General features: G+C 49.5%; 8 protein-coding genes across 8 annotated transcripts; 4 read left to right on the plus strand and 4 right to left on the minus strand.

The window, feature by feature from the left end:
* Positions 1 to 262: 262 nt before the first annotated feature.
* A1O9_02415 (uncharacterized protein) lies at positions 263 to 2,352 on the minus strand (the record flags this gene model as incomplete). Its single annotated transcript, XM_013407989.1, has 3 exons — positions 263 to 1,336; positions 1,852 to 2,052; positions 2,098 to 2,352. The coding sequence occupies 3 exons, from the start codon at positions 2,350 to 2,352 to the stop codon at positions 263 to 265; spliced, it is 1,530 nt and encodes a 509-aa protein (XP_013263443.1).
* A 711-nt stretch (positions 2,353 to 3,063) lies between these two features.
* Positions 3,064 to 3,726, minus strand: A1O9_02416 (uncharacterized protein; the record flags this gene model as incomplete). Its single annotated transcript, XM_013407990.1, has 1 exon — positions 3,064 to 3,726. The coding sequence occupies one exon, from the start codon at positions 3,724 to 3,726 to the stop codon at positions 3,064 to 3,066; it is 663 nt and encodes a 220-aa protein (XP_013263444.1).
* Positions 3,727 to 4,057: 331 nt separating this feature from the next.
* On the plus strand, positions 4,058 to 6,153 carry A1O9_02417 (uncharacterized protein; the record flags this gene model as incomplete). The annotated part of the gene is made up of 8 exons (XM_013407991.1): positions 4,058 to 4,223; positions 4,270 to 4,511; positions 4,559 to 4,669; positions 4,716 to 4,860; positions 4,905 to 5,059; positions 5,115 to 5,272; positions 5,316 to 5,658; positions 5,707 to 6,153. The coding sequence occupies 8 exons, from the start codon at positions 4,058 to 4,060 to the stop codon at positions 6,151 to 6,153; spliced, it is 1,767 nt and encodes a 588-aa protein (XP_013263445.1).
* Positions 6,154 to 6,554: 401 nt separating this feature from the next.
* On the minus strand, positions 6,555 to 7,622 carry A1O9_02418 (enoyl-[acyl-carrier protein] reductase I; the record flags this gene model as incomplete). Its single annotated transcript, XM_013407992.1, has 2 exons — positions 6,555 to 6,701; positions 6,765 to 7,622. 2 exons carry the CDS (start codon positions 7,620 to 7,622, stop codon positions 6,555 to 6,557), a joined length of 1,005 nt encoding a protein of 334 aa, XP_013263446.1.
* A 376-nt stretch (positions 7,623 to 7,998) lies between these two features.
* Positions 7,999 to 9,309, minus strand: A1O9_02419 (uncharacterized protein; the record flags this gene model as incomplete). Its single annotated transcript, XM_013407993.1, has 1 exon — positions 7,999 to 9,309. The coding sequence occupies one exon, from the start codon at positions 9,307 to 9,309 to the stop codon at positions 7,999 to 8,001; it is 1,311 nt and encodes a 436-aa protein (XP_013263447.1).
* A 1,292-nt stretch (positions 9,310 to 10,601) lies between these two features.
* On the plus strand, positions 10,602 to 12,582 carry A1O9_02420 (uncharacterized protein; the record flags this gene model as incomplete). Its single annotated transcript, XM_013407994.1, has 2 exons — positions 10,602 to 10,990; positions 11,070 to 12,582. The coding sequence occupies 2 exons, from the start codon at positions 10,602 to 10,604 to the stop codon at positions 12,580 to 12,582; spliced, it is 1,902 nt and encodes a 633-aa protein (XP_013263448.1).
* Position 12,583: 1 nt separating this feature from the next.
* A1O9_02421 (uncharacterized protein) lies at positions 12,584 to 12,922 on the plus strand (the record flags this gene model as incomplete). The annotated part of the gene is made up of 1 exon (XM_013407995.1): positions 12,584 to 12,922. One exon carries the CDS (start codon positions 12,584 to 12,586, stop codon positions 12,920 to 12,922), a length of 339 nt encoding a protein of 112 aa, XP_013263449.1.
* A 1,441-nt stretch (positions 12,923 to 14,363) lies between these two features.
* Positions 14,364 to 15,548, plus strand: A1O9_02422 (allantoicase; the record flags this gene model as incomplete). The annotated part of the gene is made up of 1 exon (XM_013407996.1): positions 14,364 to 15,548. One exon carries the CDS (start codon positions 14,364 to 14,366, stop codon positions 15,546 to 15,548), a length of 1,185 nt encoding a protein of 394 aa, XP_013263450.1.
* Positions 15,549 to 16,216: the final 668 nt, after the last annotated feature.

Consider the following 16,216-nt stretch of genomic DNA (forward strand, 5'->3'; position numbering starts at 1 on the left):
TCCGGAAAATGATAACTCCGCCAAATTCCGCTAATAATTGTGCGATCTGTAACTAGACAGTAATCACCAAATAGATATAGCGCGGATTTATACTACTCCATCACCACGGACACATTGTATTGTTTGTGGCCGTGAGTATCAACCTTGATATGGACTGCAGTTGACCGTTGGAACACTGCATACGACAGTTCAGTCCGATCTTTTCACAGTGATAAACTCCCCCCCGGCCCCCCCCAACAAAACTTCGCGGCAAAACGGCTGACTATGAGCATGAGCATAGTGACAGCATTTGTTGGAGAATCAAATACATATTAGCTGACACTCCCCAGGGCTGCTCTAGCTTCTTTAGCGTGCTGCAGAAGAAGTTCATATCGTAAAGCAGATGCATATTCGCATTTCTATGGAGTAGAGGGTCTCGCAAAAATCGGCGCACCGGGATGTCAAGGTCATCGTCTGAGCATTGGATATCCGCGTCCAGGTCGATCAACAATACACTCTCCCAGTTGATATCGTCAGGTATAAAAATGCTAGTTATACCTGCTAGCATGAACGCACAATAAATGAGACCAGCCCCGAATATTGCCACTGGTACATGAATTGTCTGGACCCCCATCAATGGCATTTCTCGTAGAAGCTGGTGGATATTGTTTGCATGCAAGATTGCGAGGTGGGCTTGAGGGGTATCTTTCCAGGTTTCAAGGTCGATGGAGCCCTCTTCCTGTCTTCCAAAAATATGTTGTTTGATATTGAACTGGCCACAGATGCTCCGACAGAGCTCACCTAGATTGAAGATTGCGTTGGCGCTGATCGCATGCCACCTCATCAGGATAGTCTTTTGAGCAGCTGGCGACATTATCGTGTTTCCTGATATAAAAGGATAAAGCCTGCTCCGTGCTCGGGCCAGATCGAGATGCGACGGAACACCGACCGGCTTCAGTCCAGCCGGATATCTCTCTGTCGTTAACGACTTCAGACCTTCCAGAATGACAGATATATTGAAAGTAGAAGGGGGAAGACCCAGATGGCGTATATGCATATGATCAGAGAATAGTGAGGAAAATAGTCTCAAGAAAGGAGCATGTTGCCTAAATGCTGGTTTGTGGTCCCGCTGCCATTGACCAGCGTTCAGTGCTTGAAATGCAGCATCAGTTGAAGCCATGGGTAGAGTGTGAGTTGTATGTCGCTGCGACGTTGGTCTACCACTATATTCTGAAATCTGACCGTCTAATATGTAGTGCCCTAGCAGAGCTCGGATCTTGGTCTCTTTCGCCGCCCAAGTTCTCCATTGATGCTCAAGAATTTTGGGAGACTTTTCGGTATCCTGTACATTGGAGGCCTGTTCAGGTTCAATATCATACATACCTGTTTCATGAGCCCCTAGAATTACCGATCAGCCACAGTTGATCCGTTGCTACTGAGGGACGACTTCAAGAAAGGAATCATTTAGGACAACATCCTGAATTTCTTTGCATATGGACCCTTTCGGATGTTCGGAACTTACAATAGAATCCCAGGCTGTGGAAGACTTGTGCAGTCATGCGTAGATTTTGATTCTAGTTCGATCAGGAGATCGAAGAAGTTGGATATTTGGATCACTCACCTTTGAAAGATTTGCATATACTTGTCCTAAGAGCGCAGTAAGAACAAGCTGTACTCCACAGCAAGAATCGTAAGGACCGCGATGCCTGATCAAGCTATGCCACTGTATGATTTAGCATTCAATCCCATGGCCTGCATAGCAAGAAAGCTCTTACCGATGTGGCTACCGCTGTATATGCGAGCCGCCAAAGTATCTCACCCTAGATATGTCAGCCTGACCCAGTATTGCAGATTGTTATCTACCTTTCTCACATAGTCGCTCTTGCCCACAAAAAGAGATCCCAGTGCAATCGCATTCAATAGCAGGGGATGCGTCCAGTCCTTGAACACGAAAGTTGGTGCATGTACAACGGGAAACGACGGCACAAATTCGGTGAAAAACATGTGAAGACAGCCATCCAGAAATGCACTGGTAATCCCAATATTCTCCGCTTCCGAGGTGATATCGGTCGACTGTTTCCGTTAGCAACAGTCATATTCAAGGTGAAGTCATCAGACCGTGTTGTTAATGATTTGGCTCAAATTTTGCACGACATTCTCGCCTCCAAGCCAAGGGCTATGTTGATCCCTTAGGCTCAATCCAAGCGAATTGCGAGATGGGTCTGAAGGTAGTGCTGCGGAAGGGAGCATTGGTTGAGATGGAAAAAGCTCTAACGAAGGCAAGTTGACAAACTCCGCTGACAAGATAGACTGCAGTAGATCTGTAGAATCTGGCCAATTCAGGTAATTGGACGAGTCATCTGTGGTCGCCATTCTGTCCGATTTTGGCAAATCTGTCGTAGGCATGAAGGCAGCTGGTTGTGGGTAAGTCTCATCAACTGTCGATTGCGTGTCGATGGAGTGAAATGAGGTCGCTCTTTCCTGCTCAGAAGAGAGCATGGCGTCAATTGTGTGAAGGGTGTCCTCGGTGCCATGACTTTGATGTCGAGTGCCTTGATTGCCAGTGCTATGCCGTTTCAAGTGGCGGCTCAGACTGTCCATCCGCGAGAACCGCTGCCCACATTGATCGCATGAGAATGGCTTCGATCCAGTATCTGCAGATGTTAGAACCTGTCCTCTCAAGCGAAGTCTGTGTCGATACGTGTTCGTTCATGTCTCTGTAATATCGGGCTCAATTTTAACTCATTATTCTAGCAGAGGACAGAGTACTTATGCAGGTGAAAGGTGGAACTCACAGTTAAGTGCTCCGCTTTGCCATATGACCGGCCACAGGTCTTGCAGGCGTATCTTCGATCTCTAGCACGAGCTTCCATGCTATAATCAGCACATACCGATCATTCTTCCGTTAAATAGCAGCTACTCCAGAAAAAGTGCGTGATGAAGCGAAAGTTACCCGAGGTGATGAGTTTCGAGCTTCTACTGCCATAGTGGGCTAACGCTCCACCGTGCAAATATATGTACTTGGCACAGCTCCTATAATATGATGTTGATCAAGGAACGAAACGACAATCATTCTCCCATTCCCTACATTCTTGCAGCATTAGCTTGTCTCCGGTGTTTGGCATACAGTTCAGGCAGCTTCGAAGCGAGGATCGCCATTTCCTCTTTACAGTGCTTCATCAATCCTGCCCTCATGGATTCTGGAATCTTATCACCTTGTGGCTGTTCCACCCCTTCAATGTCTCCAATCCAAAATCTTGACCTCATCCGGCATGCATTAGGTTCGTTCTTGATTAAATGAATGATGTGACCGGTGTAAGTTACAGCTCCGGTCTCGTCATCCCAGATACCCACTCGAGCACAAACTGCAGTCCCATATCCAGACGCCTTGAAAGCTTCCCTCCAGTCTGGCCCAAAGTACTCACTGGGGTCTTTGAATGATATTTTGAGCTTCGCCAGGTCCCCTCCGATATACTCGTGCACGAGATGGTGGCCGCCAATGTACTCGGACTTGTTCTCGCGTGGGCCTTCCCAGTCAGAAAAAACGTGATCCGTAGGGTGCCACAATTTGTACTGCGCTGTGGTATGTATGAAGCCAAACCACCAATCGATCATCTCTGAAGAGCAGTTGGGCATGTATGTCGATGCAGCCACATGATACATGTTATCCTTAGTGAGCCCATGTCCGTCCTCGTTTTCAAGGTAGTCGTTGCTGAGCAGCGATGCGGCATCTTTGAGACACAGCATTATGACCATTGATTAAGTCTCACGTTCTTAATGGGTTCCGTATGCACTTTCTTGAGGCTATGTACATTTCTCTGTCTATCCCACCCGCCGCAGAAAGTGTGTTTGAACGGAGAAGTTTGTGGGGAAGTCCCCTCTCCTTCTCCGCTTCTCCGCTTCTCCACTTTCAAATCACAATTCTCCGCCGACCGGACCTGCCCTCTCCACAATGTAAGGATAGGGGCGTGTCACTCCGGATACAAATGCAGAAGTGTTCCTTGCTTTGTAGAGAGGTATAACATTGGTAATTTATGGTCGCTGGCCATTCGAGGACACTGAGGGAACAATATCTGTCATGGCTATCGCCAGGGCTCAAAATGTGATCAATGGCGTTAAAGATCACCTTTCTACACCTACGATCGATGATTCCAAGCACAACGTACCTCTCGAGGTCCCAGTGCTTATCATAGGCGGAGGGCCGACAGGTCTTCTTCAAGCATATCTCCTAGCTCAGTTGCAAAGTAGGCTTTCCCTTCTTTGTCGGGATAAACCAACTAACGGTTGCAGTTAAATGCTTGATCATTGAGCGATATCCGGAGCGTCTAGGTGCACCCAAAGCCCATGCACTGTCTCCAAGAACTCTTGAGATATGTCGACAGTTCAGATTGGATGTCAAGAAGATTCGCCAACTGGGTACGAAAAGGGCGGATGCATTCTGGGTGAACTTTCTCACCAATTTGAGTGGCAAGTCCGTCGGGGTCTTGCCGTACGAGCGTATGGATGTCGATGTCCTACAACATACTCCAGAGGTCTGCTTTGGCCATCCTTAAGTAGCACATGTGCTAATACCGCATAGATGATTCACAACATACCACAACCAACTTTCGAACAATTTCTCACAGACGTCATTTCTAAAGAAACAAACGTTGATCTTCGCAAAGGGGTATCTTTCGTGTCCCTGGAACAAGTGAGTTTGATGCCGGTCTTGAACAAGGAAGATACCTGATTGTTAGATCGATGGCGTGGTGGTGACAACGGTCGAAGAACGGGCTACAGGCCATCATTTCCAGATCAAATCTAAATTCGTAGTCGGTTGCGACGGGGCGAGGAGCAAAGTCCGCGCATTCTTAGGTATTGAGAGCGATGGAGAGGATTCATGTAAGTAAATCTTCTATGACTACGTTCAAGATCCTAATTTCTAGACGAAACAATGATGACTATTCACTTCAACGCAAATCTTCGCCCCATTGTTGGCGAGCGCGTTGGTATGCTTCACTGGATTATGGACCCGGAAGCATCAGGCTTTATCATTGCTTATGATCTTTCGGGGGACTCTGTGCTTATAAGTAATTTTGATGTAAGATGCTTCGTCAGACATAACCAGAATTTTGGCTAAATGAATCAACATATAGGCACAGAAGTACCCAGTTGACAGTTGGAATCAAGATCTATGCCGCAAAGTTGTTACGAGTGCATTGGGGGTCGATACAACTTTTCAAATCCATAGCTACCGTCCATGGCTACTGAGCCGAAGGGTTGCAAAGTCATACCGATGTGGAAATGTCTTCTTGTAAGTTGTTTTCAAGCCATCACAATTGGCGCTGACACGACAGGGCTGGCGATGCTGCACACTCCTTCCCTCCGACAGGTGGACTTGGCCTTAACTCCGGCTTGGGAGATGTCCACAATCTAGCATATAAGCTTGCAATGGTACTCAAAGGCGAGGCCGCAGATGGGCTGCTGGACAGCTACGAAGCCGAGAGAAGACAGGTTGCTATAGTGAACTCGATTCAAAGTGTCAAGAACGGGAAGCAGATTTTTCAACTACTGAAAACTCTGGGGATAGGCGATGATGCGACCCAGGCTCGCAAGAATCTGTACGCCTCACTCCAGGATCCTGATAAGAAACGACTGATCGACGAGGGTGTTGAAGGGCAAAGGGAGCATTTTGACAATGTGAATCCTGAGTTTCAAATTCGTACCCCAGAGACTAACGTTTGCTAGTTGGAGCTGCACATTGGCTATGTGTATGGCACGGAGAAAATCCCGCCACATGCATCTTTGTATGAACCCAAATTCGAAGTCGGCGCACGGCTACCTCATACCTGGATTACCCTGCAGCAGACACGCCTTCAGCCTGTGGACGTTTCATATGTCACGGAAATATCCACTGAAGCCGCTCAACGCTGCACCTACAGCACTCTCGACCTGTGTGAGCCCGGATCTTTTAGCATCATTGGCGAGCTTGAGGTTCCTAGCGTTAAGACTTCACGTCTAGGGCGAGACTTCAGTGTCGTTGGACCAGAAGGCGATTGGTGGCTTGAGCGTACGGGGCTGTTCAATGGCGGAGGAGTGCTCGTAAGGCCAGATCAGCACATACTCATGCTCTTGACCGCCGATACAACCGCCGAAGACGTCCAGAGGGTGATTAACAGGCATTTAGGTATATGACGCAAGAGGGCTTGCAATTATCGTAGACAATTTAAGAGACTAGAAGCTAGAGTCCAAGGACAAGATGTAATAAATCTTAACTACTTCTGCGAGTTCCATGGTGTAACCTACGTCTCAGCGTTACTTCGCGGCTTCGTTGAGACTAAGCAATGAAAAGCTTCTTGCTATGCTGGATGACTTCAGTCTGATTAGCGAGAAGTTGCCGAGGTTGCCGATACATTCATTCTTAACATGCGTCGCCGAAATGATAAAACGCCAGACGCGCTGACGGAATGCTTCCTGGATGCGAATCTAACACTAGTGTTCTAGTACGCTATTAGAGAGCCTCGTCCGTGAGGTACAATGGACGATTTTAAACCCCCTGTTGACAACGTAGCCTTCTCATTAAGCTCCCTCCTATCTCACAGTCTGGCCTGGTTGGATGCGTGAATACTGAGCCTGGAGAGATTTCGAATAGTGTCCGTGGCTTCTTTTTCGATTCTCTGCAATAATTCTGCAACAGTCGGGATGTCATGGATCAGCCCCATGACTTGACCTGCGTACCACACCTAAGAAATGTCAGAAGTCATTCAAATCTCAAAGTTCCCAAAACCCGCAGCAATGGGACTTACGCCATGTTCGATGTCACCTTCCACCAGGACTTCTCTGCCCTTCACGCCACTGACAACTGGGCCAACCTGTGCAAAATCGTCACTCACGCTTTGGGTCTCAATCTCTATAGCCTTCTTCGTCTGCGAGTTCGAGTACATCCGACTGGTGTTCTTCCAGCGACGCAGGATCAAAGTCGTCTGATGTTCATCGGCGTCGACAATCGCTTGCTTCACGTTGATGTGGATTGGTGCTTCAACTGTGCACATGAATCTTGTGCCCATGTTGACACCAGCTGCTCCGAGGCTCAGGGCTGAAACGAGGCCATATCCATCTGCGAAGCCGCCTGAGGCGATGAACGGGACGTTGCCGAGTTCTTGACGTGCTCGACTGTTTAGGATCAACGACGCGATGTCGGACTCTCCAACGTGACCGGCACATTCAAATCCGTCAATCGATAACACATCCACTCCCAGTCGAATAGCTGCTTTGGCATGTCTGATAGTTGTGGCTTTGTGGATAACTATGATTCCCGCTTCCTTTAGTCGCTTGATCACTGGTCCAGGGCTGTTCCCTGCCGTCTCCACGATCCGAATGTCCTCTTCGATGATCACTTTCACAAATGCAGGGTAATCGGGCGGGTTCAGGGCGGGCAGCAGCGTCAGGTTGACTCCAAAGGGTAATTTTGTGAGCGACCTTGTCTTCCTGATCTCCTGACGTAGGCCTTCCGGATTCGGCTGCGTCAGGGCGTTGATGATTCCCAATCCACCTGCATTACTCACAGCGGCGGCTAGTTCGGCGTAGGCGACCCATTGGAGGCCTCCTTGAACAACAGGGATCCTGATTCCCAGTAACCGTGTTAGAGCTGTATCGAAGCCCATATTGATAAGATGATTGAGGTCTTCAGTGCTTGTCTGGTCCACCTCATCATAAGCCCATGTCACCGCGAGTTGCTACCAATCTGTTTGAGTCCGGAAATATATGATGAAGTTGAGCCTCACATGAATAGTAATCAGTCTTGTCCGAGATGCCGAAAACGGGCTGAAGGCCGAAGGATTTCTAAACATGCGCTACGCGCGTAAAACACCCGCATCTATCACCACGAAACGCGGAGGGGTAATTTGAACAAAGTCCGACTGGAAGCACATTACTAGAATTAGTGAATTCTGCTTGATGATATGTCGATTGATGGCTTAAGAGTACTGGCTATGTCTATCCAAAACCCAAATTTCCGATCGCTTCAGAACATGCCAAGTGCTAGATCTGGGACCATGCAGGAAATTCTAAATCTTCCCTCGGAATAGACATCATGTTTCGATCCTCGATATAATCTTTGAGCGGCAGGCTCTCAAACTGGCCCCGATTTCCAATATAAACGCCTCGGTGTTGAATCAGTCTGGCAAATTCGACGGTCCTTCTGACAAATTCTTTGTGGTTACCTGAGTTCAGGTATTCAACCAACATCAAGACATCGAATGCGGCCTGGCCTGTAGAAGCAACGGTATGTGGCCTGAATCCAGCCAAAGCGTCTCCAATGAGAACGACCTTACCATCCATAAAAGAATTTGTCGGTGTAATGACATCGGTGATGCACTGGACGAAAGGCTGTTTGGTCTTCTCGACCATTTCGGACATTTGCGGTGGTAAACGATCTCGACCTCTCTTCTTTACCATCTCCCAAGCCTCATCGGTCATTGTTCCAGGTGGAATAGTTATTCTTTTTCTCTTGCCTGACTTGTCTGTCATGACCTTTTCGAGTTCTTCGCTCCCCTCGGGAAAGTTTGTATACCACACAAAGTTGAGTAGTCTCTTGCCCTTTTCCATGGCTCCATTGATGCCGGGTATTGTGTACGTCAAGTTTTGGATCCCTGAAGAGTGGAAGAATGTGAAGCGTTCAATGAATGCGCCTTTTGCTTGATCAGATGCCTCCTGCTCTGGAACAGTGCCCCTGATGACACAATATCCGGCATACTTCCTCTCCACATCTGGGCAGAGGATCTTCCTGATTGTGGAACTTGGGCCGTCAGCGCCGACGAGAAAATCACATGTAATGCTCTCCTTTTCGCCTTGGGAATTGGTATAAATCACCGTCACATTGCCTCCTTCTTTCTTGAAATCCGTGACTGTACAGCCATACCTATAATCTATCTTGCCATCACCTGGTTGCGGTCCAGCCACTTGGCAATAACCACTTTCCTGATGATCGTAGTTTGCGCGCAGCATGTAGTAGCACAAATCCCAGCTCGTCATCGTTTGTTTCATTACCTCCTCGTGTACGATCTGACCAGATTGATCGAGATACACACGTTTTAGCGACTCAACAGCAACGGGTCTCTTGCATCGGTCATATCTATCGAAAAAAGCGAGGGTGTCGCCGCCCGCCACAATGCCAGCGCCTTGGTTCTTGAGGAGATTAGTGGGATTGCGCTCGAGGATAGTTGTATCGAAGCCATGCTGCTTGAGTGCCACGCCAGTGAAGAGTCCTCCAAGGGAACCACCGACTATGACAATATGCTTTGGACGGCCAAACCCCACTGCAGCACGGTTAACGTGTGGATGAGCGGCCATCAGCAAACAGTGTAGACTCGAAACGAGAGGAAGAACAGGAGCCCCACAAAGGCAATAGATCAATCAGTCTGGAAGTCTTGACGTCTGCATGGAAGCCAGCAATGCGGGGATATCTGGGGAGCGACACCAAAGCCTGCTGACGCGGTCCCCTTTGCGCTAATTTCTCGAGGCGATGTACAATATATATATAGGTGGCCAATAGCATTGTTGACCGGGTCCCGATATCAGGATACCGCATTGCAGATGGTCCTTTCGCCATGGTTTTCCTCCATCTCCCTACGGTTCTGGTTTGAGAACAAAGACGCGACGCGATGTGTTCATCCCCAGCGTCGTGAGTGCTGTTTTCCTTTGTTGTTCTTGGCAGTACTATCATGGCAGGTGTTCCGATGCTGGGTAGCTAACTAGATAATAATACGAAGTGCCACCCATCCTTAAACTGACTCCAACAAGAATTGCCTGTTATCTGTTAACAATATCCCATGGTACGAATGGTGAACATCATTGCCAGCAATGGCTCCTCAAGTCTCAAAGGTCTATTCAATCTGTGCCGGCCTTTCACTCTTAGACTATGGACTCCCAGGACAGCTGAGGCTGCACGCGTCTCGTGAATAGCTTCACAATCGCTCACAATCGCCTGGCTCATTGTGTGAATCACAGGAAAATGTTTGCCCATTTGCATTCCAAGCGCTCCTAATTGGGCCTTATGTGCATGCTTCCATTGCAATTAGCCAAGTTGCAGACCAACCAGCTAAATTCTGCAAACATTCACTATTTGTGGACCATGCCATGCTGTCTCCAACCTAGCCTCGCCGCACGGAGCGACTGCAAACGGAATGGCAACTCATTACTGTACCCATAGAGCCTAACGCGACGTGATGGCCCGTCAAAGATGGGTGTTTACACCCAGTCTCCAACGCTTTGAACCATTCAGGCTTTATGAACGTCACGTCGCTTACCGCAAAGGCTTGATAGGAAGTGATGCAGCTTCCTTGTCGTGGGAGAGGTAAGTCCACTGACTATGTACCTACAGGAGTCGTTCGCATAGCGAATAATGACAACGTACTGGGCAGTTTTGCACCTTTCATCGCGGGATTTGTCATACAAGATGTGAACGCGGAAAAGGCGACCGGAGTCGATTGGCGTAGAGTTCGTCGTGATTTGAGCCATACGGAGGAAGCCTACCCAAAGCACCTCTCATTCGGCTCGCCTAACCTTATGGTGGCGTTACCCGGCATGCAACCGCACTGCCTGAGCTGACAACACTGGTGCCATTGGTGGAGCAGGATAATATAATGAAAAACAGCAAGGCTCGTCTTCGCCGCCCAGCTGCGGTCGTCAGGCCAGCCGAAATCCCGCAGGTCAAGGATTGTGTTCAATGGGCTCTGAAGCACGGATTTGGTCTAACCATCATTTGGGGCGGCCACAGTGGTCACTGTATCTGGTCTAATGCTGTCGCGATTGACATGGGCGCCTTTGACCAAGTCCACATCTCTCCTGCTGGAGACAATGGAGAAGATTCTGCGCCTTGGGTCGTTGTAGAGGCCGGCTGCAAGACTGGAGATGTCATCCAAAAGACTATGGCTGTCGGATTGACAGTGCCCATCGGGGCTCGCCCAAGCGTGGGTGCAGGACTGTGGCTGCAGGGCGGGATTGGCCACTTGGCTAGATCACATGGCCTCGCGTATGACGCTATCATAGGCGCCGTTCTGGTCAGCGTGAAGTCTTGCAAAAATTCTTTGCATCGGCTGGGTACCATAAAGACATCAACCGGTGGGTGCGATTCGACCGGAAAATGGAGATGAGATATTGTGGGCGACCAAAGGTGCCGGGACCAACTTTGGCATGGTGACTAGCGTGACCTTCAAGGCTTCTGTGGCCCCGACTTACGTAACTCAAGACTGGACGATCCCGCTTGACGGCAGCCTCGAGATGGGGTTCAGACTCGCCAATTTTGATGGACTGATCGCGTGTAGACTGAGGCGAACCTGTTGTGCGGATGCTTATTTGTGCTTGGACGCTGAAGAACAGCGTCTTGGCGTGGCAATGTTCGAATCGTCGACTCTGAGCCTCCGCTATGAAACACGCACACCTGTACCCTGCCCTGCAATTTTGGGCCTGGAGAACGAGCACAAGGTCGTAGACGGGTTTGGTCTTTTCGACACTGAGCTTAATATGTCTGGAATGCACGGTGAGCACGGGGGCGGCAAGACATCTTCATTCGAACGATGTATATTTCTTAAAGGCATATCAATGGACGACGCTAGGCCTTTTTCGACAGCCCTTGAGACCCGTCCCTCGCCGCTCTGCTATCTACATCTATTGCAAGGTGGTGGGGCGGTCCGTGATGTGCCAGCTGAGGCTACAGCTTTCGGCTGTCGAGACCGGGACTTTGCTTGCGTTGTAACAGGCGTCTGGCCACGAGACCGAGACAACACCGAAGCCTCACGAAGTGTTGTGCAATGGGTTTACAAAGTCGTTGAGAATCTGCTGCCCTTGAGTACTGGAGTCTACCGCGCCAACCTTGGGCCAGACCCCAGAGACGCAGCACTGGCGGCCAAGGCGTTTGGAGCGAACTTGCCATACCTAGTATGTCTTAAAAAGAACATGGATCCGCAAAATGTACTTGCGTATGCTTGCCCGCTTCCGAAGCTAATGAAATCAAAGCCCATCGTTTTGGTAACGGGCAACAGCTGCGTCGGCAAAGACTATTGCGCCAAAGTCTGGGCGTCCATGATCTCCACAAACACCCAGAAAAATCTCAAAGCTCATGTTGTCAGTATCAGCGATAAGACTAAACGAGAAGACGTGACGGCTACCAGTACCGACTTAAGACGTTTGCTTAATAACCGCGTCTACAAGGAGCAACACCGATCACGCATGACCGCATTCTTCAAAGAAGAGGTGAAGCAACGCCCGAGGCTGCTACAGGAGCATTTTCTAGATGTGTTGCACGGCGCTACAGATGTGGACGTGCCGTTCATTCACCGGAATGAGAGACGATGCCCGGTTGCAAGGCTGTCGGGTTTGGTCCTAGAGAGCAGACTGCTCGAGGTTCGCGTCCAAGCCCGTGAGCAGACGCGGCGTCTTCGCCGAGGGTGCGACAGCAATAATGATGGTAACGATCTTAATAATCTTACACGAAATGTGGAGTGGTTGGACTATTCTCCAAGTCCCACCTTCGACAACGGCCCGAGTGAAGACGACCTGGCAAAACAATTTGCTGAACGGTCACCTCCTTTGCTTCTGTTCCATCGAGCTGGAGCGCCCGAGTAAAATGGTTCGGGCAATACCCGACTTCCCACGGTCAGGGATCAAGTTCCGCCACGTACTCAATATCAGTCAGCAGCCTGGCGGACTGGCGCTGTGCATATCCCTGTTGCAAACCCATTTCTCCGGTGACCTGACCAAAGTCGATGTCATTGCGTGTTGTGAAGCTGGTGGCTTTGTGTTTGCGTCTGCACTAGCCTTACAGCTTAATGTACGGTTGTTGCTCATTCGCGAGGTTGGCAAGCTACCACCACCCGTAGTTTCCGTCACTAAGCCCAGATCGTATATCTCGTCTTCAGCATCCGACGATCTTGAGGAAAAGCGGATCGAAATGAGCAGGGCTTGATTGCCAAGGGCTCTTCGGTGGTTGTGGTCGACAACGTGCTGTCCACTGGAGAGACGCTTTGTGCGGTGCTCCAACTGTTAGCTGAAGATGGCATCCAACACCGAAAATGTTAGTATTATCGTTGTGGCCGAGTTCCGGCTCATCTTGGCAGAGAATTATTGCGTCGGCGCGGGTTTGGTGGAGTAAATATCCATTGCCTCTTGGTCTTCGGTGGTGTATAGGAAAGGAGGGCAATTGATTTTGGAACCCCTGGTTTGGGGATAAGCTACGTCTCTGAGGACAGAGATACGCCTCTGGATAGAGAACTTTGTAACTTATTTCTGTCTGTGACTTAAAGCATTCATCTTTCTGCTTCAATTAAATCTAGTGATCTGAAGTCTTGGACAGGTTCATCGAGAACTGCGCATTCTTCACAACGAGAAATTGCCAGAAAGCTGAAGATCCTTCCACTCTATCTCGCTACCAGAGATGACCCGAAAACACGAACTGGCTCTTGGGATATGTATTTAATGTTGTCTGGTTCCACAATCGCGACCGGCCAGGCTAGGTAACAGACCCGGTAGTGGCTTTTGGCGTCCAGGTAGTTAAGAATAGACGGATGCAATCTGGCCACCACAACAACCCTTCGATCAGGCTACTGGCCAGACTAAACGTCCAAGAAGCAAGGAATTGTCCCCCCAGGAACGTGCTAAAATTGTGGGAGCCAGAGAAGTCGGGGGCTTCTTGGCGCCAGATTGTGACAACCTTTGGGATTTCAGTCTCGACTGCAAGACATACGGTAGAGTTGGCATCGAAGCGAGTCAATTCAGTCTCACAGCCACGACCGGCCTGAGGCTCCCCGCGCGAATTTTCAGAGCATTACGAGAGTCACATCGTCCGTGTTCTACAACAGAATCCGAGGATGACGCACAAGGCTTTGTTAGAGAAATGCGGAATCCAGATTGGCAGGAGGACAATTTCTCGGATGCGTAAACGCCACGGTTTTAACAGAGACATGGGAGTAACGACGACTGAGGAGAGACGCGGCGACGATATCAAAGTCCCCATACCGCGGCGCGCTGAAACATTCTTCCGGAATCACGTGAGCTGCGGACTTGAACGCGGAGAGGGGCATGAGGGGTCCCCTGAATCTTGCACACATCTGAGGGGGTATTGAAGAATTTCTTGGAGCATGGCTTCGGCGGCCTCCGCCGCGTCTGTGCGCACCTGCCTCAGGTTGTTCTCGATGGAAAACCACTTCACCAGGGGCGAATGCCAGAAGTTAGACACATCGTACAAACCCCACCACTCTGAGCGTGCAGTCAGGGCTCGGTTGGTTAGACATAACCCTTCTCTTCGACTCCTAAATTTGTCCGAACATCCAGGCAATATCTTTTGTCTTTCATTCAACCAAATAACCCCAGGATTCATTGAGATCTCGGAACTCTAGCAAGTAAACGCCATGGAGGTTCACGTCGAACCTCAAGCCATAGCTGAAGCTGTGGTGGACAAAATCATGCCTTCCTCTTCGACCTCAACCTCTAATGTGAAAGTCACACCGGTTCCCGCAGCACTCATAGACACAACATTCTCCTCCTCCACGAACTTGACAACAACGGCACTTGGAGCCCAGATTCTCTCGTTCTCCGATGAGTACTTTGCCTCTGCATCAAACCTTCTGACTGCCGGGCCACCAATCCGTAAGGCGGGCTATTTCGTCCATACAGGTGCATGGTACGATGGTTGGGAGACGAGGAGGCACAACACAAAAGAATATGATTGGGTTGTAATTAAACTTGGTGCCGTGGGGATTATTGATGCCATCGAGGTTGACACAGCATATTTCAATGGGAATGAGGCTCCATTTGCGGGGGTTGATGGGGTATTCTTGACCCCCGAACAAGAGAAGGATAGTGGTGTCGACAGAGAAAAATTTCAAGGATGGACCGAAATACTTCCTCCCTCCAAGTGTGGACCATCGCAGAGGCAGGCCTGGAGACTATCTGGACCGGCGGTCTCTGGCAAAGAGTTCACTCATCTAAGGCTCAAGCAATATCCAGATGGTGGCATAGCAAGACTCCGCACATATGGCAGAGTCGTTCCTCCACCTTTACCGGTTCAAGCTGCAGGCTCTGAACGGCCAGTGGAGGATCTGGCGAGTGCTCTGAATGGAGGTGTAGCAATTGAATGTTCTGATCAACATTTCGGTGGAAAATCCTATCTATTGTTGCCGGGTCGTGGGAAGGACATGGGCGACGGCTGGGAAACTGCTCGAAGCAGAACTCCAGGTCACACAGATTGGGTAATCGCGAAACTCGGGCTGAAAGGGAGAAACATCTCCAAGGTAGTGGTCGATACGAAAGACTTCCGGGGCAATTTCCCTCGCGCCGTAAAAGTAGAAGCATTGGCCACAGAGGTCGCTAAAGCTGCTCTGGGGACGGAGCCTGAACCAAAACACGATGCAACAGGTTGGGTGGAATTGGTCAAGGGCGAAAAAGGCACAAAGGCTGACACAGAGCACGTTTTCGAAAATGAAGAGCTTGCTGTGTCGGTCCCTCCAGATGGGTTTGTATGGACGCATGTGAAATTGACAATCATCCCGGACGGCGGAGTCAAGAGAATACGAGTCTTTGGACAACGAGCCTAGATCAAATTTACACCAATTCGAACTGCCTTTTCACCTCCTTCGATACCTTATGCCACCTATTCTGCGACTAAGTTTATTTTGGACCGCAATCTTGAACGCAGTCAAAGCTTGAGCATCGGTTCGACTTCATTCGCGGCACAAGATCTGAATCGAACCAGGCAAGATGCTTGCCATGACGCGTTCGAATAGAACGCCTGTCAAGAGGACATGTAAATCTCCATTTCACCAAAATCATCTCTTTTCCACCACTATCTCGCGGTATCCAAACGCGTTCCCTCGAAGTCCAGTCAGAACAAGGTCAAACATTATCAAGCTTGCGAGCTCCAGCGTTGCAGCGACAAGGGAGGCGACAAATGTAAAGTGCTATGGTTTCAACATCAATTCAGTCACATTACCAGGGGTGTTGAGTGATGGAATCGCGATCCACTAACCATTTCGGCACACATTGCTTCGAATGACATGCTGCCATTCTCTAGCGACTTATGCGAACTACACCATGACCATAAACCCCAATTCGCCTTGCCTTTGCTGTCTTGCAGTTTGAAATAAATAGCTGCCGCTGGTCATGCTCGCTGTCGGCTTCCATCAGGCTGTTGCTGTACCGCGTAGCGAGTTGAGAACCAAACTGCTGACGCATGTGCGAGTACTCCCGCAATTGCCGAGCCAAT

Source organism: Exophiala aquamarina (assembly GCF_000709125.1).
Source record: "Exophiala aquamarina CBS 119918 chromosome Unknown aczIA-supercont1.2, whole genome shotgun sequence".
NCBI lineage: Eukaryota > Fungi > Ascomycota > Eurotiomycetes > Chaetothyriales > Herpotrichiellaceae > Exophiala > Exophiala aquamarina.